Source organism: Neofelis nebulosa, chromosome 15 (assembly GCF_028018385.1).
Source record: "Neofelis nebulosa isolate mNeoNeb1 chromosome 15, mNeoNeb1.pri, whole genome shotgun sequence".
Taxonomy (NCBI): domain Eukaryota; kingdom Metazoa; phylum Chordata; class Mammalia; order Carnivora; family Felidae; genus Neofelis; species Neofelis nebulosa.
In genome coordinates this window covers 47,545,062-47,572,703 of record NC_080796.1, presented here as the reverse complement: position 1 = coordinate 47,572,703, position 27,642 = coordinate 47,545,062, and the positions used below count along the sequence as shown (strand labels likewise).

Below are 27,642 nucleotides of genomic sequence, written 5' to 3'. Positions count from 1 at the left end.
TTTCCACATCTGCAGTTATGCATCCCACTGAACTCTGAACTTTCAATTTGTGTGTGTGTGTATATGTATATATATGTATATGTGTATACACACACATACGTGTATATATATATATATACGCGTATATATATATATACGCGTATATATATATACACATATATATATATATGCATATATATATATATATATATATACGCGTATATATATATATAAAGACAGTACCTGCAAAGTGCAATAAAATGAGGTCTGCCTGTATTACAAGGCAGTGATTTTTAGCATATTCACAGACTTGTACAACCATCATCACCATCTCATTTCGGAACATTTTACCACCCCAGAAAGAAACTCCACGTTCATTAGCAGCCCCTCCCCATCCCTCCTTCTCTCCCACCCCTGGCAACCACTAATCTATTTTCTCTTTCTCTGGCTTTGCCTATTCTGGGTATTTTCATATAAATGGAATCATGTCTGGTTTCTTTCACTTAACATAAGGTTTTCTTAAGGTTCACGCACGTTGTAGCATTAACATGTATGAGTACTTCATTTCTTTCTATTGCCAAATAATATTCTACTGTATGAATATATAACATTTCGTTTACCCGTTTCTCTGTTAACGGAAATTTGTATTCTTTTTTTCTCCAGTTATGTCAACTGCTTAATTTATCTGGTCTGCTCAAAGGTTCAGCTTGTGCCCACTACCACTATGCCTGCTAAGGAGAGCTGAGGCACAACCAGACACACAATGCTAAACCTTGCTGCAGCTGGGAGCCCAGGACTCAACTCTACAGCAAGCCTGCAAGCTCCACACATGGAGTTTGGTATGCGTAGCAAGTTAACTCTACCCAGAGTTCAGAGATGACCCTAAATTTGGGATTTGGGCTACTGTGAATAATGCTGTTATAAACATCTATGTACAAGTTTTTGTGTGGACATATGTTTTCATTTTCCTTGAGTAGATACCTAAGAGTAGAATTGCTACATCGTATGGTATCTGTATATATAACATTTTGAGGAAGTGCCAAACTGTTCTCCTTTAGGGATCTTAAGATGTGGGTGGCCCCTTAAGCACAAATGGAATGATGAGTCTTGTGAAGGAAAGGAGATAAACCTGCTCTGAACCTGGAGATATAAAAGTGAGAGTGGGTAGGTGTAGCTATAACTTCATCTGATACCTCGTGGTGGAAGATTGAAGACAGGTGAAAACTTTTACTACAGTGGCTGGAATAAGGCTCTCATCTTACTGTTTTTTCATCATAGCTCCAACAGAAAGGAAGATAGACAAAATGACATAAAAAAGAAGGTCACACTCACTTGAGTAGACCTTCGAGTCTGCCGAGCTTGTCTGGAGCGTGCTTTCCGTAAAGATTCTGCTTCCTCATCCCGTACAGGAGTCAGATATGACCTGCAAAGAAAAAAAGTAATACCAGACGTAAGATCTTTGCTACCTGTACTTGAGGAACGACAAGGGACTTCCACATACTGAAGTGATTTCTACACTCTAGGAATGAATTTGGGCAGAATCAAAATGATAGAAACGCTATCAGTGAAAATGGCATAATCCAACACATTACTTTTAAATGTATTACTTTTCATGCAGAATCATGTCATCTGTGAAATGAGAATTTCATTTCTTCTTTCCCTACCCTTACAATTTTTATTTCTTTTCTTGATTTAATGCTCTGGTCAGAACCTCCAGGACATGTTGAAAAGGAGTAATGATAGTAAGTTTCCATGCTTTGTTCCTGCCTTCAGAGAGAAAAAGCATTCAGCATTTTATTACTGTGATGTCTAAGATTTCTGTAGACACTGCTTCTCAATTAATTAATTGAGAAGTTAATCAATTATTTTTTAATCATTAGTGTGTGTCAAACTTATCACATGTGTTTCTTCCCCATATATTGAGATTATTATCATTTTCCTTCTTTTTTTGTTACTAAGGTGAATCACATTGAATAATTTTTGAATGATAAAATAACCTTGAATTCTTAGGATAAACTCAACTTGGCCATGATGCATCATATTTTTTTTAAGAAATATTTATTTTATTTTATTATTTTCTAAAGTAAGCTCTATGTCCAATTTGGGACTTGAACTCACAGCCTTGAGATCAAGAATCACATGTCCTATCGAACGAGTCAGCCAGGTACCCCTATATAGATTGACTTTTATATAAAGTCAGTATTATTTAATTTAGGATTTCTCCATCCCTGTTTATTAGAGAAATTGGTCTATAATTTTCCCTTCTTCTTTTTTTTTTTTTTTTGAAAATGTTTTATTTATTTATTTATTTATTTATTTATTTTATTTTTTGTGTGTGTTTCTTTTTTTTTTTTCATGAAATTTATTGTCGAAAAATATGGAACGCTTCACGAATTTGCGTGTCATCCTTGCGCAGGGGCCATGCTAATCTTCTCTGTATCGTTCCAATTTTAGTATATGTGCTGCCGAAGCGAGCACTATAATTTTCCCTTCTTATAACAACTGGGCGAGTCTGCAAATTAAGGTTATAAAAGTTAAGAAGTGTTTTCTCCTTGTCGATTTTCTGTAAGAATTTATGTAAGATTAGGGTTGTTTCCTCCTGGAATAATTAGTAAAGTGCACAACGAAGACGTCTGGATTTTAAGTGCTCTTTTTAAAAAATTTTTTTAACATTTATTTATTTTTGAGAGACAGAGCATGAGCGGGGGAGGGGAAGACAGAGAGGGTGACACAATCCCAAGCAGGCTCCAGGCTCCAAGCTGTCAGCAGAGCCTGATGTGGGGCTCGAACTCACTAACCGTGAGATCATGACCCTAGCTGAAGTCAGATGCTCAACCGACTGAGCCACCCAGGCACCCCTTAAGTGTTCCTTATGGGAGGGTTTTAAATGAGGGGTTCAATTTCTTTGATTGATTTAGGCCTAGTCAGATGTTCTGTTTTGGTAGTATTTGTTTTTCAAAGAACTTTATATTTTTACATTTAGTGGCACAAAATTGTTCATAAAATTCTTATAGTATATTTAAAACATTTTTTTTAATGTTTATTTTTGAAGCAGAGAGAGACAGAGAGTGAGTGGGGGAGGAGCATAAGACAGGGAGACAGAAACTGAAGCTGGCTCCAGGCTCTGAGCTGTCAACACAGAGCCTGACATGGGGCTCGAACCCACGAACCATGAGATCATGACCTGAGCTGAAGTTGGACACTAAACCGACTGAGCCACCCAGGTGCCCCAATTCTTATAGTATATTTTAATTGTCATTTTAGTATCTGTAGCAATGATTCTCAAATTCTTTGGTCTCAGGACCCTTTTACGTTTTTAAAAATTACTGAGGACCCCCGAAGAACTTTTGTTTATGTGTATCTTTTAATATTTACCTTAGCAGAAATTTAAAAAATATGTACTTATGTATTTAAAAATAATCAGCCCTATTACAAAAAGTTACATCAATAACTTATCTTTTATGAAAAATAACTGTATTTTTTAAAACAAAAAAAATTAGCAAGAGTCTTTATTTCATTTTTATACATTTTCTTTAGTGCTGGCTTAATAGGAGATAGTTGGATTTTCATACATGCTTCACTCAATATGTTGCAATATGGTGTTTCAGTTAAAATATATAAAGAATATACAGTCTTGCATAGGTTTGTAGTTGGAAAAGGAAGGAGTATTATAATAGCTGGTAATTATGGACATTTTTCCTTGATACTATACCAAAACTGAAGTGGTAGTTTCTTAAAGATTAGCAACAATGTGGAATCTGAAACCATGTTAATTTATTGGTCTATTGGTCTATCTTGCACTTTGAATGGACCTCCTTACCCACGCATGACTTCAGGTTATTGTACACTGGTCCTTTGTAAAACATTGGTGCAGATCTTCCAAATGGTGACACATTTCATTACAGAATAATAATTTTATAAGTCACATTCGGTAACATAGGGGGTAAGTTCCTTGACGTTGGCCTTGGCAATGATTTTTTCGGATTTGATACCAAAAGCAAAGGCAACAAAAGCAAAAATAAGTAAGTAGGACTATATCAAACTAAAAAGCTTCTGCACAGTAAAGCAAACCATCAACAAAATGAAACGGCAACTTACAGAACGGAAGAAACTATTGGCAAATCATATATCTGAAAAGGGATTACTATCCAAAATAAAGAACTCATACAAATCAAGAGGGGGAGAAAAATCTGATCTCACTTACATGTGAAATATTAAAAAAAAAAACCAACCTCATAGATATGGAGAACTGATTTGTAGTTAACAGAGGCAGGGAGTAAAAAGTGGGCAAAGTAGGTGAACATGCTCAAAAGGTACAAACTTTCATTTATAAGATTAGTAAGTCCCGGGTATATACAGTATGGTGACTATAATTTACAATGCCGTATTATGTATTTGAAAATTGTTAAGAGAGTAATTTTAAAAGTTCTTATCATGAGGAAAAAATTGTAATTATGTGTGATGATGGATGTTAACTAAACTTAGTTGTAATCATTTTATATTTATTAAATTACTAAGTTGTACACCTAAAACTAATACAATGTTATATGTCAATTATATCTCAATAAAAATAATGGAAAAATAAAACATAAAAAATCATTCTTTAATATCACCTTTGATATTTTATTTAAAAAAATTTTTAAATTATTTTATTTTATTTTTTTAGAGGGGAGGGTAGAGGGGGAGAGAGAGAAAATCTTAAGCAGGCTCCATGCTCAGGAGGAGCCCGACACAGGGCTTGATCCCATGACCCTGAGATTATGACCTGAGCCAAAATCAAGACCCGGAAGCTCAACTGACTGAGCCACCCAGGTGCCCTCACCTTTGAACTTAAGACAGTCTTTAAATATTGGGAAGCAGCAGTCAATAATACCACTCATAATGGGCAGACACAAGTTACCAAAATTCTAATTTCTGCTTGAAATTTAAAGTTTTATACTTGGCAACAAATACTTTGTGACAGTCTCACTTTGTTCATTTTCAAGAAAATGTCTGCTGAATACCCAAGTCTGGAAAACCATAGCCTTCCCAGTCATTCTTTCAAGTAAAAATGGTATTCCAGGATAAAAGTAGTCAGTTCTTCTTTTTTCTTCCTCTGGACTCCAATTGTATCTACGTTAGATCTTACTGGCCATGATCTATTCATTTATTTTGCTTTTTCTGTATTTCCCATCCTTTTCTCTCTCTGGGTTTCATTCTGGATATGTATTTCTTTTTTAAAGTTTTATTTATTTGAATTGTTTCTAGACGCAATGTAGGGCTTGAACTTACAACCCTGAGAACAAGAGTAGCACACTCTTTCAACGGAGCCAGTCAAGTGCCCCCATTCTGGATATTTTCTACTGTCTATCTAATTAGTTCACTAATTATCTCTTCAGCTGGTCTACTATAAACTCACCAGTTGAATTTCTAATTCCAATTATTAAATTTTCAGTTCTAGAATTTCTACTTGATTCTTTTTAAAATAGATTACAGTTCTTTGTTGAAATTTCCCATCTTCTATTTTCTTAACAATATTAACCATAGTTAGTTTAAAGTCCATGTCTGATAACATCAATATCTGGATCTTTTGTTATTGTTTATTTTTCTTAGTCTTTTGGTAAATCAGTCTTTTGGTAAATTTGGTATGTCTGCTAATTTCTGAATTAATGCCAAATATTTTTTAAAATATTTGAATACATGTCTTTATAAGGAAAATTATATGTGCGGGAAGTTGCCTTCTGGACCATTTTCACATTATCTGAGAGATGCAGTTTAAACAATAAAAAATATAGTATTTATCACATTTATTATTTTTATTTGAGAGAGAGAGAAAGAGGAGCACATGAGTGGGGGAGAGGGAGAGGGTGAGGGAGGAGGAGAGAGGGGGGAGAGGGAGAGAGAGAGAGAGAGAGAAAGAGAGAGAAAGAGAGAGAAAGAGAGAGAGAGAGAGAGAGAGAGAGAGAGAGAGAGAATCTCAAGCAGGCTCCACTCTGAGCATGGAGGAGACTCAATCCCACAACCCGGGGATCATGACCTAAGCAGAAATCAAGAGTCAGACCCTCAACTGACTGAGCCACCCAGTATTTATCACATTTAACGCTGAACTCATCACTCCTCAGAAACTGAGAGTCCAGCAAGGTTGAGTATAGCAGCCAAACACCTTTAATGAAAAATGTAGTGATAACTTGCAGCTCTGAAAGATGTCATCCTCCAGAGAGGATATTCTTTTCCTCTGGCAGTTAGGTTAAGGAAGTGATTCTCAAACTTTCATCTACATCAGAATTATTTAGGGGGTTTGTGAAATACAAATTGCTAGGCTCTACCCCTAAAAGTCCTGTTTCAGTAGGTCTGGAGTAGGGGCCGAGAACTTGCATTTCTAGTTAGATTTCCGTGATGCTTCTGACATCACACTTTGAGAACTACAGGGCCAAGACAAAGGACCTTAATCTACTGTGAGATTGAGATGACTGGAAGATAGCCTTCAGTCTTTGCAAGGGCTGGTCTATTTCTGGTAAGCCTTTACTTCTAGAATGTAGCCCATCAGTGGTCCCAGATGAAGGTATGGGGCCCCTCTTCCTGAACTCTAGTTCCCTCAGCTCCATGAGACTACTGAAAATCCCGCCCAGTTTCTTAGCCTTATTGCTACGGCTTTACTACTCAGCAAATGCCTCAAGGGGAAAAGCACAGACAAATGCTGGATTCACCTCTTTTTGATTTCCTTCTCTCCGGGATCTTGACCCCTCAAGTCCTCAATTTCTTAATCCAATATCTTCAAAGATACTTGTTAATATTTGTCCAGTTTTTTTAGTTATTCTCAGTGAGAGGAGTTTGTATACTAGATATGCCATGGCCTGAAGCAGAAGTCCCCAACCAAGCTATTCATTCATTCATTCATTCATTTATTCATTCATTCATGTAGACTCCATGCCCAATGTGGGGCTTGAACTCAGCACTCTGAGATCAAGAGTCACATGTTCTACTGACTGAGCCAGTCAGGAGTCCCCAAGCTTCCCTCAACATAGATTAGTAAACGGGAATTCTGATACATTTGTCAATCCACTGTAAATTTGGTATATTTGAGCCCTTCCTTAATATGCTCCTCTCCTCTGGGTGAAATGAAAAAAATTAAGTCTCCAAATTTACAAAGCTGTGGACCAGACCCTGGAACTGATGACCACACTAAGGACTAATTCTCGGTGAAATTCTGCCTCAGTTACCAACCAGCCTACTCACATGTCATTTCTACCTGCAAAATATATAGACCATCACTATTATACTTAATTTTTGACTGTCATCCTTTCTGTGCATAGTAGATAGGAGCCACAGTGAAAGAAAAAAGCTTCAAACTGGCTTATCCCACTGCCTGCTCTAGGGTTTAATAGAATGAGAGAAACAGTGTTAGTAAAAGCAGGTCTGGTAGGTAAGATCAATAACATTTTACCTGAGTTGAAGTCTTGAATATTTGAAGTCATATATGTTTTTCATGGAAACATTAGAAAACAGACAAAAATGTAAAAACAAAAATAAATGAGAATTCCACCACATGAAAATAACCCATTTTCATTCTATAACATATATGTCTGGATTGTTATCTATGTATGTATCTATGTATTTAGGTTTTGTTAGTGAGTATCACATATACTATTTCGTTACCTGTGTCAATATGAAATGTTCATGATTTAAGTTGAAAAAAAAAATCCAAAGATAAAACCCAGAAAACTCCAGTACTTGAATCTATAAATATTTTTGAGGAAGGAAGAAACATTTTCATTCATTTTTCTTTACCTAGATGTGTATTCCAAGGTTCACAAAAGTGATGCACCTGACCACAGCTGCCTTGAGGACGCACTAGGGTTTTGGTAGAGCCCAAGTCCTTGTACTTTCTAAAGTCTAGACCATGTGGTGAGCAAACTCTGGTCATGAGCCAAATCTGGCCTGCCATATTTTTGTAAAGTTTTACCTAACTGCGGCAACAGAGTTTAATATTTGCAAAGAACACAAAATAGCCTGCAAAGCCTAAAATATTCACTATCTGGCCTTTACAGAAAAAATTTGGCAACTCCTACACTAGGCCAGACCCACATTCAACACACCTTGCTCTCTCTGAGAAGCAAGCATTTGAGCCATCCATGAAATCTGAGTGCTATACGATTGCTATGAATCCTTATTGCTATGAAAAGAAGACAGGTCTGTGTTCACAATATAGTATAATAGAAAGTATAACAGAATCCATGGCTTTAACATATACCTCTGGCCCTCTTACATCTAGATAAAACTAGGCTAATGTCCCCAGTTCAGTGGCATAGAAAGGAATTCCAATGCCAAAATCCTTTGATTACTGTATCTGTCTACTATGTTTCCTTGAGGGCAGGAAGCATTTTTCTTTGTATTCACTATGACTTTGAGGTTGCATAATCAAATTCAAATTTGATTTGAATTCAAATAATTACAGAAATTAGCATGACTACCCAAAAATAATTTGTCCTCTGCATCTAAAATCCATAGGGTCCCTTTGTATACCACAGATGGACTAATTTTGCTCCAAGAAGCTCTGTAAACAAGATGCCTAGCAAATCACCAGTGAACATGAAGAAAGCCACAATAAATAGAAGACCTAAAATATCTTCTGACAAGGACAGTGTAGTGATAAAGTACCCTGATATGGGACTCAAACTGCTTACTAGATAATCTTGGATAAACTATTTAAGTACTCTAAACCCAAGTTTCTTATACAACAAGGATATTAATAGCTGTAACAGATATTAGCAGGTATAGACAGGGTTGTTGGGAAGATTAAATAAAAAGCATATGAAGTACTTAGAACACTCGCTGGCACAGAGTAGGTACTTAGTACGGCTTAGCCGCTGCTGCTACCTGAGCACCACCACTCCTCCCATTACATTATTCTCAATACTTCATTAAAAGCTCAGCAGTGGTATTTTGGAAAAGAAAGGCTGGGTGTACTGTAATATCGATCCCATCTAATCTAATAAAGGAGTTCCCCTTAATTATTTTTACCAGAAATGGATAATTCATTTGGAAGAGGTCTTAATTCCCTTGAAAATATTCTCCATGGGGCGCCTGGGTGGCGCAGTCGGTTAAGCGTCCGACTTCAGCCAGGTCACGATCTCACGGTCCGTGAGTTCGAGCCCCGCGTCAGGCTCTGGGCTGATGGCTCAGAGCCTGGAGCCTGTTTCAGATTCTGTGTCTCCCTCTCTCTCTGTCCCTCCCCCGTTCATGCTCTGTCTCTCTCTGTCCCAAAAATAAATAAACGTTGAAAAAAAAAAAATTAAAAAAAAAAAAAAAAAAAAAAAAAAAAAAAAAAAAAAGAAAATATTCTCCATGAAGGTTCAAAGAGCTATCTAAGTAAAATAAAACGACTTTAAGTAGAAGAATGAAAGAGAAATTGCCAGGATCTCCAAGGCAAGAACAAAAGCTGGTTTCCCTAGAATGATGAAATAAAATTTTTGTCTGGAATTACCAACAGGAAATTGATTTTTGAAATAGCTTTAAGGAGTCCTATAACTAAAATCTGCACGGAACAGAGAGGGTGCTTAAAAAGTTAGCTTGAAACAGGGAAGGACCACGTTGAGTATGTGTCTTTTATGGCACTTGTGAGGCCGTGGTCATTAATTACAGAATAATTAATGGTCTTTTAAGACAGCTTTTAATTCCTTGGACTACATCCTATGTATAAGGATACATAGATAAAGGTATTCCAGAAAGGTCAAAAAGAACTGCTTCAATATCCATCTGGGAGTACACATAGCTAGCTAGCTATAGGAGAAGGTGACAATTTAGAGGAATAACAGAATCATAAACCTGTGGCTAGAGGCTTTATGACGTCAAGAAGTCATCTGATTTAGGGGAGCCTGGGTGGCTCAATCAATTAAGCATCTGACTTCAGCTCCAGTCATGATGTCACAGTTTGTGGGTTTGAGCCCCACATTGGTCTCCTCACTGACAGTGTGGAGCCTGCTTGGGATTCTCATTCCCTCTCACTCTGCCCCTCCCCTACTCACGCTTTCTCTCTCTCAAAAATAAATAAACAAACTTAAAAAAAAGTCACCTGATTTAATTCTAAGACTGCACCTAGAGATGTCAGATTCCTGTTTTGTCAGATGAGTTGATCAAAGCCTAAGGAAACATTAACATACTTACCTAAGGTCACAATGCTATTCAGCCACAGACCTAAAGGGGCTATAACCATGGTCTCCTGCTTCCAGTACAACGTTTCTTATCTTACAGCCCTGCAATTCCACCCAGGACCATGCTATCCTAATTATGAGGATTTATGGATAAGACATTTTTTTTTTCCAAATCTAGCAATATCAGGAATTAGTGAATAAAGATGTCTGCCTTGCATTAGACTTCTCCTACCTTCCCCTGGTGTCTCCCAAAAGTATACCATAATCAACACTCTATCTTGGCAAAGAATGGTTTTTATATTTTCAGAGGTTGCTACCAACATGTGTCATAAAAAAACTGTAAGTGACAGGTGATATGAGGGACGAAATTCTCCTTCAGAGGATGTAGTTGACGCTACACTTGCCAGGGCCCTATCAGGTAGGTTTTAGTTCAAGTTCTCCTTGCTATTTCTAATTGGGTATGGGATGCTAACACTGTGGTACAGTAGAAAGAACACATACCTGAGTTCTAGTTTTAGTTCTGCCATTAACTACTTGTTTGGCGTTAAGAGAATCATTTAATTTCGGGTACCTTAGCTTCTTCACTTACAAACTGAAGGGTAAGTCTATAGTTTTAAGGTCCCATGTAGCTTTAAATCACAGTGAATCCATATTTATGCTGCTTCTAGACAAATAGCCTCTAAGTCTTCTCACTAAAATGCTCATTCATTGGTTCTGGTCAGATAATAAATTTCCTGTATCCTATAGGTCATTTTCTTTGGTATAGTCCAACAGAACTTTGTATGATAATGGAAAAGTTGTGTAATTTTTAATTAAATTAAATCTAAATAGCCACACATGGCTACCGGCTACCATATTGGGCAGCACAGCCCCAGAAATCTTGAGAAGCCAATTAAGGGATGTTATCACCAAACTCTCTCCTTAGACTTGAAAACTCGATTCAGCTCATATAACATAAGCCTAACAGAATGCAGTTTGTCAGCCAGTTAAGTTTAAAACCAATTGATTTTATTTTCTTCTCAAAGATTAAGTTCCCATTTTCTTCTGTGCTTCTCAGAGGCATTACTACATTAATTTTGCATTTTTATATGTGGCACTTTTAAGTTGTATAACGTAGTGCTTAAAGATACCGTATCTTTAAGATATTTATAGATACGGCAAATAGGATCAAGCTCACAGATACAGCACACTTCAGAGATACTTTTTTCCTTACGGCAGCATTTATACTCTGCTAACCCCATATGCCTTACCCCGAACCACCCTGCTTTCCCTCTGCCCCCTTTACAAAGAGAGCACCGAGAAAACAGACTGTTACCTCCTCGCGCAGGCCTGCATAGCAGAATGAAGGTCAAAAGATGTGTGGAGACGAATATCAAGAAAGGTAAGTGGCTGCTGGGCAGGACTGCAGTCTCAGCACCCGGTCTCCCTTGGAAACTAGAAAAGGCTTGCTCTTCCACTGCTATCCAGCAAGCCAGAGGCAAAGCTTGCAATTTGCTAAGAACCTGCTACTAAGAAGGAGGAGGAAAGGAAGGGGAGGAGAAAAGGCAGGGAAAGCAAAATCTTGGGGCTTGGTAGAGCCAGTGCTGTTAATAGTGCCCAAAATATCATCCCATTAGATGCATATTTTATACACTGTACCAAACCAATCAATACTACTTCTCATTTCATAGAGAGGGGAGGGGGAACTCTCTCCTTCATGTGAAAGAAGGTAGAGTTAGAGAGATGCAGCTTTCTCATTCTGGATATGATTTCATCTGCCCTTGGGCTATCCTAGTTGCTGCATCTACCCAAGTGGGCTGTAAATACTGCCTCACTAGAGGCTCAGGCCCAGCCAACTGGCAAATGTCAACAGTGGTAAAGAGAGAGACAAAAACAACACATGACAGACAAATGCAAGGACAAATTTCAGATCTGGCATAGATGGCTTAAAGCTAAATAGAGGGAGAGTGTAAGTATTGCTCGATCGGAGAAGCTAATAACTACAGATCCGAAAGACTTCTAGATGTGATTTGTGTCACATATCAGGATATGATCTGATATCATAGCTTAGGGACAACTGTATTCAGAAAGTGCTCCTGTGACATATTCTCCTCTCTAGTTCAACACTGAGATCAGAGCTAAAGTTTAAGCAAGGAATCAAAGCTACAACTCTGCTAATCAGAATAATTATTTAAAAAGGAGAGAGGAGGGGCGCCTGGGTGGCGCAGTCGGTTAAGCGTCCGACTTCAGCCAGGTCACGATCTCGCGGTCCGTGAGTTCGAGCCCCGCGTCAGGCTCTGGGCTGATGGCTCAGAGCCTGGAGCCTGTTTCCGATTCTGTGTGTCTCCCTCTCTCTCCCTGCCCCTCCCCCGTTCATGCTCTGTCTCTCTCTGTCCCAAAAATAAATAAAAAACGTTGAAAAAAAAAATTAAAAAAAAAAAAATAAATAAAATAAAATAAAATTTAAAAAAAAATAAAAAATAAAAAAAAAAAAAATAAAAAGGAGAGAGGATTTCCCTTGGCTAAATGAAGCATTTCCTGAATCCTTTAGAGCAGTAGTTCTCAACAGGGAATAATTCCAACCCCCCTCCCCCAGGGGACAATGACAAAGAATGATCTGGCTCAAAATGTCAATAGTGTCAAGGTTGCAAACTTTTTCTGTAAAGGGCCAGACAGCATATCTTTCAGGCTTTACAACGCTACTCAACAACTCCACTGTAGGGCCAAAGCAGTCATGGGCGACATATAAACGAAACGAATGGGCAAGCCTGTGCTACAAAGGCAGAATTGAGCAGTTGCAGCAGAAACCATATGGCCCACAAAGCCCCACATATTTACTGTCTGGCCCTTTACAGAAAAAGTCTGATCCCTGCTCTTAACTCTTAAGTTATATAGCACCAAACTACAGCTCAGAGAACACCTTTTGCTTTACAAACAATGTGAGTCTGGTGTTTCTGTGACCTAGCTTCGATAAGTACTATATCACCTTGAATTCTTGTACTTCTGAACATTTGTTCCATTAAAAACACTCCAGCATCAAGTGCCAAAGCCAGTTTCACAAATGACAATGTTTTATGCATGTAGGTCACTCGACAGTTAGTTCATTGGTCAGACAGGTGTTAGGGAGGCCAAGAATGGCAGATTCAGGTGCCAAAAACACAAGTGCTGCTTTATTTCATACCCACAGGCTGTACCAACAGGGCTTGGCCAACTGTCTCGAATATTTATTACTAACTACAAAATAGACCAGGTCAACTTCAGCACCACCACTAAATTTTTTTTTTTTTTAAGAAAAAAATTCAAGAAAGCCAACACACAAAATATTCATGGCAAGAATCCAAATATAAAAAAATAGGGGAAACAATTGAATAGATTATGGAATATCCATAAGACACTTCCAGACACTGGAAGACAAACTAAAAATTACCACAGATACATAACTTGCAAAATATCAGTATCTTGAATATGTAAAGAACTTATACCAATTTAAAAAAAGACCAAAAACCCAAGAAAAAATAATTAACAAAGCATATAATCAGGGAATTTGCAAAACAGGAAATCCCAAAAGTCTATAAACATAAGAGAAAATGTTCAGTTTCACTTAACGATCATGAAATGCAAATTAAAACAAGGAGAAACCACTTCATCTTCCTTAGATTGGCAAAAGCAAAAACCACTGACATTATCAAGTATAACATTAGTTGTAAAGAAGTAAAAACTCTCATACACTGCTGGCGAGTGTAAACAGGAGAGCAATCTGGCATCTCAAGTAAAGACGTACTCACTCTTTACATCCAGAAATTCCATTTGAAAATAAACATCCTTGAGAAACTGTTACACATTTAGATAAGGAAACATGAACAAGAACGTACACAGCAGTATAATTAATATTAGAGAAAGAAAGAAATAAAGAAAGAGGAAAGAAAGAAAGAAAGAAAGAAAGAAAGAAAGAAAGAAAGAAAGAAAGAAAGAAGAAAGAAAGATGACCTAAATGTCCAAGAGCAGACAAAAAACAAAACCAAATTGTGGTATATTTACACAATGGACTAAAGTGAGCATTCAAAATGAAAAAATGCTAAGTAAAAACAGCAGGTTTCAGAATGATATGTACACAACAATACAATTCATATAAGGAACAAAAACATGTAAAAGTAGTAATGTGCGTATACATAAAAAGAATAATAACTAATAAAACTTTGCAAATGGTTTTACCAAATTCAGTATAGTGACCACTTCTAGGGAGGGAGTCCAGGGGATGATACCGGGGAGACATACACAGGGGCCTCAGCTATATTTTTAATATTTTATTTAAAAAAACACTGAAGCTGGGGTGCCTGGGTGGCTCAGTTGGTTGGGCGGCCAACTTTGGCTCAGCTCATGATCTCACGGTTCTGGGTTCGAGCCCCTTGTCGGGATCTGTGCTGACAGCTCCGAGCCTGGAGCCTGCTTCCGATTCTGTGTCTCCCTCTCTCTCTGCCCCTCCCCCACTTACACACTGTCTCTCTCTCTCTCTCTCTCCCCCACTTTCTCTCTCTCTCTCTCTCTCTCAAAAATAAACAAATGTTAAAAAAAATTTAAAAAACACTGAAGCTAATATGGCCAGGGCTTGACTGTGCCAGAAAACTGATATGTTGGGTATTTGTAATATTTAATAATAAGAAAAAATACAGCATAATCTCAAAATCAATGCAACATATAAGGATGTTAGCAGAGATATTGCTGAATGGTAAGATTATAGATAACTTCTATTTTCTACTTAAAATATTCATATTGTAGAAGATTTTATAAACTTTAAAAACATTCAAAACTGATCATTAATATTCCAAGGACTGTTTCAAGCAGTAAGATGTACTTACTTATATTCCACACTTAGAAAAAAACCTTTTATTGTCATAGTCAACAGTGACATAGAAAGCACAGGTACTTTCTATGATATACTAAAGTAACATAAATATTTCTGAAAAAAATGCCCTTGGGTCAACCTTAGAACAGAGAAGGAATGAGAGTTTAGGTTCAAGAAGGAGGCCTGTGTTAGCAGCAGGTCTAAATACTAAGGTCAGTGGACTCACGCACTCCTCTCACCCACTCCAGAAACTGGCCTCCAGCTGCTGTAATCATGAGTATGGCCTACCTTAGGAAAAAGGGGGCACCTGGGAAATAGGAAGAACACCCAAACCTGTGGGTTTTTAACCTTTACTGAACAGTAACATACTCATACCAATGAGATTTAAACTGTCATCTTTTCCCAAGGTGGGAGGGGGGAGGGTGGGGAATAATTACATATAACAAAATTTTGCCATCAGGTTCAGGGATTTCTGGACTTTTCTGAAGCTCGGGTTAAAAAGAGAAGGGTCTAGAATGGAAGAACTCCTTAAAGGACCCAAATCAGATTTATCTTCAGGAAGGCCTATAAAACAGATCAATTATCTTCCCTGTCTAATCACCCCACTTTTCAGATGACTCAGATTCCTGCAATTAAGACTCAGTAGCACTTTTTATTTTTTTATTTTTTAGGTTCCATTGTCTTTTTTTTATGTTTCTTTCTTTCTTTTTAATATATGAAATTTATTGTCAAATTGGTTTCCATACAACACCCAGTGTTCATCCCAAAAGATGCCCTCCTCAATGCCCATCACCTACCCTCCCCTCCTTCCCACCCTCCATCAACCCTCAGTTTGTTCTCAGTTTTTAAGAGTCTCTTATGCTTTGGCTCTCTTCCACTCTAACCTCTTTTTTTTTTTCCTTCCCCTCCCCCATGGGTTCCTGTTAAGTTTCTCAGGATCCACATAAGAGTGAACACATACGGTATCTGTCTTTCTCTGTATGGCTTATTTCACTTAGCATCACACTCTCCAGTTCCATCCACGTTGCTACAAAGGGCCATATTTCATTCTTTCTCATTGCCACGTAGTACTCCATTGTGTATATAAACCACAATTTCTTTATCCATTCATCAGTTGATGGACATTTAGGCTTTTTCCACAATTCGGCTATTGTTGAGAGTGCTGCTATAAACATTGGGGTACAAGTGCCCCTATGCATCAGTACTCCTGTATCCCTTGGGTATATTCCTAGCAGTGACAGTAGCACTTTTTAAAAGTTAGGTTTCCTGAGGTATAATTTACACACAGTAAAATTTGCTCTAAAAAGTATACAGGTCTAGGGGCACCTGGGTGGCTCAGTCGGTTAAGTGTCCGACTTCAGCTCAGGTCAAGATCTCGCGGTCTGTGAGTCCGTGAGTTCGAGCCCCGCGTCGGGCTCTGGGCTGATGGCTCGGAGCCTGGAGCCTGCCTCCAATTCTGTGTCTCCCTCTCTCTCTCTGCCCCTCCTCCGTTCATGCTCTGTCTCTCTCTGTCTCAAAAATGAATAAACGTTAAAAAAAAATTTAAAACAAAGTATACAGGTCTATGAGTTATGAGTTTTCACAAGTGCATATTAACCATCACCACAATCAAGATATAGAACAGTTCCAACACCCCCTAAAATTTTCATGCCTCTTTGTAGTCAGGCTCACCCAAGTCCCAGCCTAAGGAGAATTTTTTCATAATTACACAAAAGCTTTAAAACTTGCTATTGAAGGAATGCACTGACTTTTTCATTCACACTAAAAAGCAGTATGTAGGGGCACCTAAGAGGCTCAGTCAGTTAAGCATCTGTCTGACTCTGGATTTTGGCTCGGGTCATGATCTCACAGACTGTGGGATTGAGCCCTACACTGGGCTCTGTGTTGGCAGCACCTAGCCTGCTTGGGATTCTCACTCTCCCTCTCTCTCTGCCCCTCCCCCACTCACACAGTTGCTCGAAGTAAATAAATAAACTTAAAAAAAAGTGATATATAAACCAACTAACTGCCCTAGCCCACTAAATTAGGTGTTAGCCTAACAAAAATGAGCCTAAGATCCAGTGAAAATAAAATTCCTTATATTCTATCTACTACTGGCCACTCTTTAAGCTTCACGAAAGAGGGGGCTATTTTTTATTTGTCATTACATCATTAAAATTTAGCACTGTACCTAGACAAAGTAGGTGCTCTGACATGATTACTGAACTGAATTAAGGTTATGAAGGAAATTCATAGTCTGAGTTGGTCCCAATTACTTATTCACTTATTTACCATTTTAAAAGCTTGGTCATCAGTGTGTTGGTCCATTCATCCATTTTCTTCCTTCCATTTAATTAACAATTTTCCCATCCTACACTGGTTTTTTTTTTTGTTTTTACCTACTCCAGATACTGTATTTCAAAAGAAAGAAGTGCTGATTCCCAGCAGGATCTTGTGATATATAAAGTAGTGATAATTAAGATTTAAGATAAGAAATGCCATGCCATAAAGAGATCATATTTTGGATAGGAAACCCAGTATTATCTGCGGGGTGAGAAGTAAAAATAAAGGAGGTGATCTGAAACGAATCTGAAGAGACCGGGAAGAAGCTTCCTAAAAAACAAGGTGGGGGACAACATTGCTTATGGCACCATTCTCGGATTCCCAGCAGGAGAGTGCATTGCAGAGGATGGACTGGGAGGAGGGGCCAGGGGGGAAGAAGGCCAAGGCCAAGGGTCCAGCTGGGAGGGCCGGAGTTAACAGAGAGAAGTGCGGATGGAGAGGAGAGGGTAGGTTTGAAGGATTCTTGAGAATGACACACAGGACTTGGTGAGACGTAAGAGTCTAGGCTTCTAGTTTCATTTCTAAGTTTCTCAATTGGGTGACACTTATGCAGAATCACTGACAAAGATTTTTCATAATACATGAAAACAGACCTCTCTCTCTAGCCTTTTTAGGTCAGAGGGAAGGGAATGGTTTGGTTTGTTTATACTCTCTTTCTATAGAGGACTCAAGAACTCTTCAAGAAATGTGCATCTGTAACAATACTTTACTTTGATGAGGAAATATGGGGGAAAGGAAAACAGTGGCCAGAAATGGCTATCATTAAGTGTCAGGCACTATTCTAAGCAAGCGCTTTCCATACAGTGTCCTGAAGCTCAGCAGAGAGGTCTGGGCTAGAAATACAGACAAGAACGATAGCTGAGGCGACTGGAGTGGACAAGACCAGCTAGAGAGTCCTGAGAAAGGAAAAGAAGGAAGACTGAGGAATAATACGTAAAGTGTTTGCTGAAGCAAACAGGCTAAAAAGGACACAAACAAAGAGGAGAAAGGACAGAAGTGAGCCAAGAAAGAATGGTATGTCAGGAGTCAAGGTAAAAATAAAGATTTAAGAAGGCAGAAGCCAACATCGTAACGTGCTGCTGGGAGTTCAAGGCAAAAAATGAAGTGAATAAGGAATCTGATCATTAGGAACGCCACACGGCCCTTTGCTAGAGCAATTTCACTCGACAGGCGGGTGGGGCAGGATTTCTATTTTAACAGACTGAGGAGTGAATAAGAGGCTAGGAAGTGAAATGAGAGGGCTTTTCAAGAGTAAAAGACAGAGTGAGACATGGTAACCCCAGAGGGCGGTACAGTGCCAAAGGTTAAGTCTATTAAGATGGGAGAGACAAGCACCTATCAAGGACAAACAAAATCTTTGTGCAGGAGTACTTTTGTCATAGATACAGCTCAGCTTGCAGCTCTGCTTCCCATTACTTATGAATTTTGTGTGCCAAATAGTTTTTCTTTTAAACACAGTAAGCTTCATTATAAAGGAATGCGTTTCTTCACTGGCTTCCTTGAGCTATTGCTATATTTTATTTACATGTCAGCGAGCAGTGAGCCATTTTCGGCACAAGTGCACCAGACTTGTGAATCACGTTCAGTTTCCCTATTTCAGGTTAGAAGACTAATATTTATTCAGAGGAAACAAATTAAAGAGCTGGGTCAGTATACTACCCAGGATTAACTAAGAGGCTCTGAGGAAGAGGGAAAAAAGTGGTTTAAAGACGAACCAGAAACAAGGAATCATTCAGGTAATTGCTGTCATCCAGTTCCAACTTTTAAATATTTCTTAAAATAGAAATAAACCTGCCCATGGCTCTGGAATTCTCCCAAAACTTCTTATATCCCGCATCCTCATAAAACACTGACTAAGCCAGGGGACCTACAAGACAACTTCTCATTTGTTTTCCCCAAACCCTTATTCCTTATTTCGATTTCAGAGAGGACAGAAAGTTTTCAATTTGCTTTATTTTCAGCAGTGGGATCTCCCAAGGCAAATACTCTTTTCCTAGAAGTTTTTTTCTTCCCTTCAAAAAATACCAAGAGATTGTAACCACTGTGTTCAATCAATGCTAGCTTATGGAATGGAACAGCCCAACTAAGACCGAGCCCTGGCATACCAGGGCTCAGTGGTGTACAGAAAGTATGGGCTTTGAAGTCCGAGAGACCTGGTTTTGAATCCTGGTTTTTTTATTTACTAGCTCTGTGACTGTGGGCAGGTTCCATAATCCATCTGAGCCTTAATTTTCTCATATCTTTTAAGAAAATAATATTATTTATCTCACAAAACGATGACGATTAAGTGCATCTAGGAGGGTACTGACATATAACATAACAAGCTTTCAAAAGTATGAATCCTCTTGCCCCCTTTAAACCTTTCGTATTTTTGAAAGCCAACTCAAATTCTATCTAAACTGGCTTCATGAAGTCCTTTCTAACCTCTCCATCCTACATCATTCACCGTTTCTGAACTCCTAATACACCTGAACACAATTTTGCACTCAAGGATATATTATTCCTTAATGTATACCCGTGGTTTACCATGTGTATATTTGACATCCTTGATCTTCAAGGCACAACCTAGGACATATCTCTTTCTTATTATACCCATGGCTGTCAGCATAATACGGAGCACATAAACGGTCAGACAGTCTCTGAATCCTGTGATTTTAGGATCCAATATTACCTGCGGATCTCCTAACTCCACTGATCAACCAATTAAGAAACTGAAACTAAAGAAGTTAAATGGCTTGCCTGAGACGGCAGAAATCGAGTGCTCAGCTGGAGAGTAACTCGGTCTCTTGCCTTGCAGCCCAGCAGCCTGCTGCTCTCTTGTGAAGAAGCATCACAGCAAAGTCCACAAAGGGCCTCCATATACTAGAAAAAGTCTGCACTCTCTAAATTAAAACATTTAACATGGAATGGGGTAAAAATGCTTACCTGCAATCCTTCCTAACACAAAAGAGTCTTTGGGAGCGGTACACAAAGTAGACAGACTGACGTTCTGCTGCTGCCATCTTCTGGACGCGGAAGATTACTACCTGGGGGCTCCTTTTCACTGAGAAACCATTTCATTCCATAAATATTTACCCAACACCTACTATGTATTAGGCTCTGTGGTATGAACAACAACAACAACAACAACAACAACAACAAAAAGCACCCTCAAGAAGCTCACGATGTAGTCATGAAGAGAGACAATTTAATGAATCAGTTAAACCAGTTCTAAGAAAAGTGCTACTGAAGAACACTGAGGAGAGAATACTGATCAGGCTGGAGCTGGGGAAGCACGGTAGCCAGTGGTGGGGTTTAACCTGCAGATGTTCTTGAAGGATGAATAGAATTTTGTTCATCAGGGAAGATGACAGAAGGCCATTCCAGAAAGTCGAGCACAGACAAAGAGAGGCATAAAAGCAGAACATGTTCACGAAATTGAGTTTTCTACCTGAGTACATAAAATGATGCAAATACAAAAATCCAAGAAGAGTAGAGAGAGGGTGATAAGAAAAGTAGAACAGTATAGCTCTTGGTAGGCTGAGTTCAAAGAGTCTAATGAATAGTCTCTCTACAGGGTTGAAAGGACTACCCATCAGATAAGATACCTTCTATACTGCCTGGCTCAGCACGGTTTTGAGTTCTGTCTAGAAACTGGTCCTTTGAGCATAAAAGATCAATTAGGAAACGACTCATCTTACAGGTATGGGAAAACATTTACTTCCATGAAGATTCAATGTGACTGTACAGTCTGTGGTATGCAAACAGCTTTCACTCAGACCTCAAGACCTCAATGAGCTAGTCTCTGTGTTCTGTAATTTCCTGTTCAAAGGCCAGCTCCAGGAGCGGTCTTACCCTTCATTTACCTAAACCAGCTTCTCCCTGTAATTGCCCTACATATCCAACACATTGTTTCTTTGTTTTATTTACTTAATATATATTACATATATTTAAAAATTTAAAAGATATAAAGAATACAACCACCGTCTGTGTACTTTCATCCAACTTTAGAATACATTACCGGGGCGCCCGGGTGGCTCCATTGGTTAAGCATCTGACTTCGGCTCAGTTCATAATCTCATGGTTTGAGGATTCATGCTGTCAGCACAGAGCCCACTTTGGATCCTCTGTCTCCCCCTCTCTCTCTCCGCCCCTCCCCTTCTCATGTTCTCTCTCTCTCCCTCTCTCAAAAACAAATAATAAACATTAACACACACACACACACACACACACACACACACACACACACACACACACTACATTACCAGTATCGGTTTCCTCTTAAAAAGAGAAGCATGTTTCTACTTTTTGAAATTCTTTTTTTTTTTTTTTTTAATTTTTTTTTCAACTTTTTTTTATTTATTTATCTACTTTTTGAAATTCTTAATCGTCCTCTGCTACCCTAACCTCCTGGGTGGGATCCTTAAGTCAGTGTACGTGTTTAAATACTTTAGGAATATCGGGGCACCTGGGTGGCTCAGTCGGTTAAGCATCTGACTCGATTTCGTCGCAGGTCATGATCTTGTGGTCCATGAATTTGAGGCCTGCGTTGAGCTCTGTGCTGACAGCTCAGAACCTAGAGCCTGCTTCAGATTCTGTGTCTCCCTCTCTCTCTCTGCCCCTCCCCTGCTCACACTCTCTCTCTCTCTCTCAAAAATAAAACATTAAAAAAATAATAGTAAATAAAAATCTTTAAAATTAATAATAAATTCTTTATGAATATGAAGAAACAACAAAGAAGTTCTAAACCAGTTATTCTGAACACCATACATCTTATTCTTACACATTCACCCTCTCCCGCTGCTCTCCCGACCACACCACCACCAAAACAATGTATGCAATCAAGTCAGCTTCCCAGAGGACCATCAGGAAGAGGACTGAGAGCAGAAACACACATCTAGGATATCAAAGCCATCAAGCAAAGACATTTTACCTGCTGCTTCTGCTATTCCATGCCCAGTACCTCCCGATGTCTCAACTCAGCACACCGAGAGTTAGCTTCCAAACAGAAGATGTTAGTAAACTATGTGGCAGAGGCTTGTTTCCATTTCTCAGAACACAAAGATCAACTTCCTGTGCCTCGGATTTCCATAAAACCAGGAACAGAAAAGAACTCCACTGCCAGATCAAATCATTCTAGGGGAGAGCAGGTCAAGCTACCTCAGACACACCTTGCAGCACACCTGTGCGGCAGCTTCCCAGAAGCTGGGAATTTTCAACAAGCAGGTGGCCACCCCTCTGGTTGTCCTTCCCTAGTAACCTAGTAAACACCAGAGCTCATTTTATGAGATTGTTACAAGTGGCTGTCTTTTTCTAACATGGGAAAATCAACTGGTAGGAGAGAGAGGGGGAGGGGGTTTGAGAGAGAGCACAAAAGTTCGGTCCCTCCCACATGTCACCAATACTCACAGCTCTGAAAAAAGAACCACTTTATCAGAAGGAGATTAACTGTAAAAACATAGCTGATAAGGGCTTTGAGTAGCAGGTGTTAGGTGACTGCTCACTTTACCCTGAAGTGGTTGGGGAATTAGGACAGAACCACCAGAGCCTCTGCTGCATCAGGGAATGGATTCTGGTCCCTTCTTTGGAATGCGAGTGTCCCAAAGGGGAGGGGGAACATTTAAAACCTCCACTCCTGAGCTGTTAAGTGGTGTGCTGAGGAATTATGTGACAAATGCCACTGTCTCTGGAAAACGAAGTGAGTTTGTGTCTCAGGAGCTGTGTTTAGCAACAGAAATACAGGAAAAAGATAACAGACTTGGAAATTCAAGGCCCTTAAGTCTTCATGTAGTATCTCTCAGCAGGCCTCATCCAGGTCCTTTCCCAGAACAGTTCAGTGGAGCTAAATGATCTTAGTGTTATTTTTAAACAGCTTTATTGAGATAAAATTCACATACTGGGTTAAGCATATCATTCAGTGGTTTTCAGTATATCCACAGTTATGTAATTATCACCATAATCAATTTAAAAATATTTCCATCACCCCAAAAGAAACCACATATGCATTAGCAGTCACTTTCCACTTCGTGTTTTTAAATATAAAAATTTTTTTTTTCAACGTTTTTTATTTATTTTTGGGACAGAGAGAGACAGAGCATGAACGGGGGAGGGGCAGAGAGAGAGAGGGAGACACAGAATCGGAAACAGGCTCCAGGCTCCGAGCCATCAGCCCAGAGCCTGACGCGGGGCTCGAACTCACGGACCGCGAGATCGTGACCTGGCTGAAGTCGGACGCTTAACCGACTGCGCCACCCAGGCGCCCCATTCGTGTTTTTAAATATAGATCAACTGCATCATTCTCACTGGCTGAATAGTACCACACTGCATCACATCTAAAATATCGGCAATTGCAAGACGCACAGCCACTTTACCACAAAAGAAACAAAAAGCAGTGCCAATCACACATGCTTTTTATCACCTTTTCATCACTTGATTTAACAGTTATTGAAAGCAATCTTTTTTCCATTTTTTAAAATATAATTTATTGTCAAATTGGCTTCCGTGCAACACCCAGTGCTCACCCCAACAAGTGGTCTCCTCGATGCCCATCACCCACTTTCCCCTCTCCCCCACCCCCCATCAACCCTTAGTTTGTTCTCTGTATTTAAGAGTCTCTCGTGGTTGGCCTCCCTCCCTCTCTGTTTGTAACTTTTTTTTTTTTTACCCTTCCCTTCTCCCATGGTCTTCAAGATCCACATATGAGTGAAAACACATGGTATCTGTCTTTCTCTGACTTATTCCACTCAGCATAACACCCTCCAGTTCCATCCATGTTGCTGCAAATGGCATGATCATTTGCAAGCTAATAGAATAACTAATTTCATTCTTTCTCATTGCCAAGTAGTATTCCATCGTATATATAAACCACTTCTTCTTTATCCATTCATCAGTTTATGGACATTTAGGCTCTTTCCATAATTTGCGTATTGTTGAAAGCGCTGCTATAAACATTGGGATACATGTTGAAAACAATCTTTTAGACTTATTTAGACATATTTTGTACCAGCAATGCACATAACTCCATGGAAGTAACAGAACACCTATGACTAAATTCACACACGTGCAGGAATGGTGATTAGCAGTAAGACATGATGATTTCAGAGATACTGAAATGTGAAAAATGTTCACCCTAGAATCAACAGTATCAAATATTACACAGTATGGAGTGTCCTTGGTTACAAAACAACAGAAACCGACCTCGTTAACTTAGGAAAGGAATCACACAAGCACAATCCATATAAGCTAACAGAATAACTAATCATCTAAGCAACCCCCAAACCCCTAGAATGGCAATATAGTAGAAAATATATCTACTGCTATATACATTTCATTTTCTTCCTGTTCCATAGTCATAGTTAGGAAGAGAGAGATCGGTTTCAATAAAGAAAAACTTAGTAAATTCAGAATTTTTTCAGTCTTTTAGATATAGAAGGAAAATACTTATTTTAGAACCAAAATTGAGAGAGTAGAGGAGCTCGGGAATCTCTTTCTAGAGTACTTTTTCCATTTGACAACTGCCTGTCTTTAGCTTGAGACAGTGAGATGAGTCAAATGACTTTAAAAAACCATGACTCAGTGTTTAATTACTTGGTTTAAATTTCTAACATTGCAAAGATGATGCCAAATTAATTTGCTGACAGCTTCACATTAGCAGGAATAACTACCTAGCTTATAAAGACCCCAAGGGATTCAAGAAGGTCAATAAGTGTGGTGTATATGACTCAGTCAATACTGACCATATCCTGACCAAGCAGAGTTGCATGTGGGCTGGTTGGGAAAGAGAAACAATTATAGCTTCTTGTGGAGAAAAACTATTTTAGCCGTTTCTATAAAGAAAATAAAGGGCACCAATAAAAAAGATGTAAAATTCAGGGCTGGGTTGAGAGACGGAAAAAGCTAGAGGAGAGAGAAACAGAGCAAGAGCATCAAAGGCAGACGCTATCAGACTCTAATATTAGCCAAGGGAACTGTTTACATTTTTGTTGCTAAGGAAAACTTGGAGCTTTGGAAAATGAACCACTACACTATTGTGACAGTTGCCGCTTGGCGCTGATATCCCTACAGAGTTATCTGCCAACTGCTTGCCACTTGCCATTTCTGTCCTGCCGTCTGCCGGTCAAGTCAACCCCTTTACAATCAGATGACCCTGTTGGGTTCTATAATCCTCAGGGGCATTCCAAAGACTGGAAGGCAGTGATTACAGTGCCTTACAGGTAGACTGTTGCATTCTGGGCTACAGATTAAGATGGAAGGGCCCCCAAATCAAAACCTTTATTATTAAATCCAAAAGAAGAAATGGTTAGCGAGTTCAGTGACAAGGGAAAAAGAGGCTTGGGTGATGATCTCCACTGCAAATCACTCCATGCTTTTAGGGTCTCAGTATTTCCATTTGTAAAATAGGAGCTTAACGCCTATTCTTTCCATCACGTAAAGAGAATACATTTGAGCACACTTGAGCTTTTCAGGAAAGAAAACAAAAGGAACTTTGCAAATCCAAAATCATGCCCTTCTCAAAAGTAATAAACCACTTCAGAAGTCCTGCCCTGAGCTTATGTAGCAAAATCATAAATTATCTAAAATCCTGCACACTTTGAATCTCTTGACTCTTGTGTTTATTCTTCAGCCATCTTCACAGACTTAAATTGTAAGAGACTGTTGTCCCTGAATTAATTTTTTTTTTCAAGCTCTCTCCTTTCCCTGCCCTCCTTATAATGGTAACACTTTATCTCTCTGGAACTTTGGAAAATACAGAAAAAAAAAAAGAAAAAGAAAATAGAAATTACTCATAATCCCTCCCCAGAAAAACCTAGTGTTAAGATTTCCATGTTTATTCTATTTGGTATCACAATGTATTTTTTTGTATCTAGCTCCGTCCATTTATTAACGTAACTACTATTATATAACGTTAACACACTCACTGAAAGAACACAGCGTGTAAAGCTGAGACTGATCATGAAACGCCTGCACACACCCATTTATCCCTTCTTAGGACCAAACATTCTCAGAAAAGAAAAGCCAGCTGTACAGGTTTAATGGTGAGACCCACTCCCCAGTCCCCGTGCTCTAATTACACTGCAAATAGAGATTCTTTCTGAGAGATGACTTCTCCACTGGTTAGGTCTTGCTGTGGCCAGTTTTAAAGCCCCATTTACCCCAGTGCTCACTAATTGTTTCAAATTGGACCTGTGAACTCGGGCTTCAGGCCTCTATCATGGTTCCCAGCAGGAGTCCAAATGCCTCCACAATGAGCTGATTACACAGAAAGCTGCAGCTTCAAGAGAAGAATTAGCACCCAGCATGCTCTTTCAGAAGGAAAATTTAGCTGTTTTCAAAACATGTGATTTTTTTTTCTTTCAGCTTGTGTTTGTCTAGAGGGAGAAATTCCAAATGGCTTTAATTCTGTAAAGGCTTAAATGGTATGTTTTATTTGATCAAGTCATTCCCCAGCTGAAAATACTTCAGTGGTATTCCATAGCTCTGCAAACAGAAGTTCAAGTTTCTTAGCATAGCACAACAACAAACATCTACATGATCTGGTTCCTGCCTACCTCTCTAACTCCACAATTTCCAAAGTATACCCAGTGGAATACCAGTCTTGGGTTTCTGTGAAAAAAACAAACAAACAAACAAACAAACAAACTATTCGATGGACACAGAAATTCGGGAAATGCTGCAAATTCTAACAAGCCCACGCTCCCCTCTCCACCGCCCCCCACCCCAAGAGAAATTATCCTGAGAAGGTTTTTGAATAATCCTGTTTAATTTCGTTTAACCCATTCTTTCACAAACTCATTTGGCCACAGGCTGCTTTTTTTTTTTTTTTTTTTTTTCAAATCATCTAAATCTATTTCACATAGACCCTTTCAGAAATGCTACACTGGCCTTGCCTTCTCCCAGCTTCGGGCATATTGAACTTGTTCCCTGAATTTCTCCTGTTCCCTCTAAAATATCATCCTCTTATTACCATTTATAGTTCACTTCTAGTTGCCTTCAGAATTCACCTGCAGCCACCTCCGCTAGCACACATTCTCTGTCGCCCTACTCGGTTGAATTTAGATTCCCCTTCTTTGTGCCACCATATCAATCTATACATATCTTTACCAGAGCACTTAACAATGGACGATATTATGTGATTTATTTGTCTTCCCACAATAGATAAAGTTCAGCTCCTCAAGGACAGGAAAGATGTTTTTCTTTGACCTTGTATCTTTAACCACTGTGCCTGCCACACGGCAGGCTCTTAATGGTTGTTAGGTGCTTTATATACACGGCTTCCCATTTAAATGGGAGTCTATATAGATACAACACATCTATAAAATCTTATATTCTAGGAACCACTTCTGACTAAATTACCATTTTTATAGATGTGTCTGTCTATCTTTAGTATAATTGGTCACTTCTAATTATTGG

The 27,642-nt window shown here is 38.9% G+C and overlaps 1 protein-coding gene and 1 non-coding gene across 10 annotated transcripts in view; both read right to left on the bottom strand.

Annotated features, from left to right (window-relative positions):
- PPP1R12B (protein phosphatase 1 regulatory subunit 12B) overlaps positions 1–27,642 on the bottom strand; it is a 221,391-nt gene that overhangs the window by 95,889 nt on the left and 97,860 nt on the right. For all 9 annotated transcript variants that reach the window (XM_058700771.1, XM_058700777.1, XM_058700775.1 and 6 more), the window contains one exon: positions 1,312–1,402. In XM_058700771.1, the coding sequence (XP_058556754.1) occupies positions 1,312–1,402 (91 nt within the window). Of the gene's footprint in view, positions 1–1,311; positions 1,403–27,642 lie in introns of those variants that run through there.
- LOC131496695 (U6 spliceosomal RNA) lies at positions 2,351–2,457 on the bottom strand. The gene has a single exon (XR_009254623.1). It is a non-coding gene; the product is annotated as a U6 spliceosomal RNA (small nuclear RNA).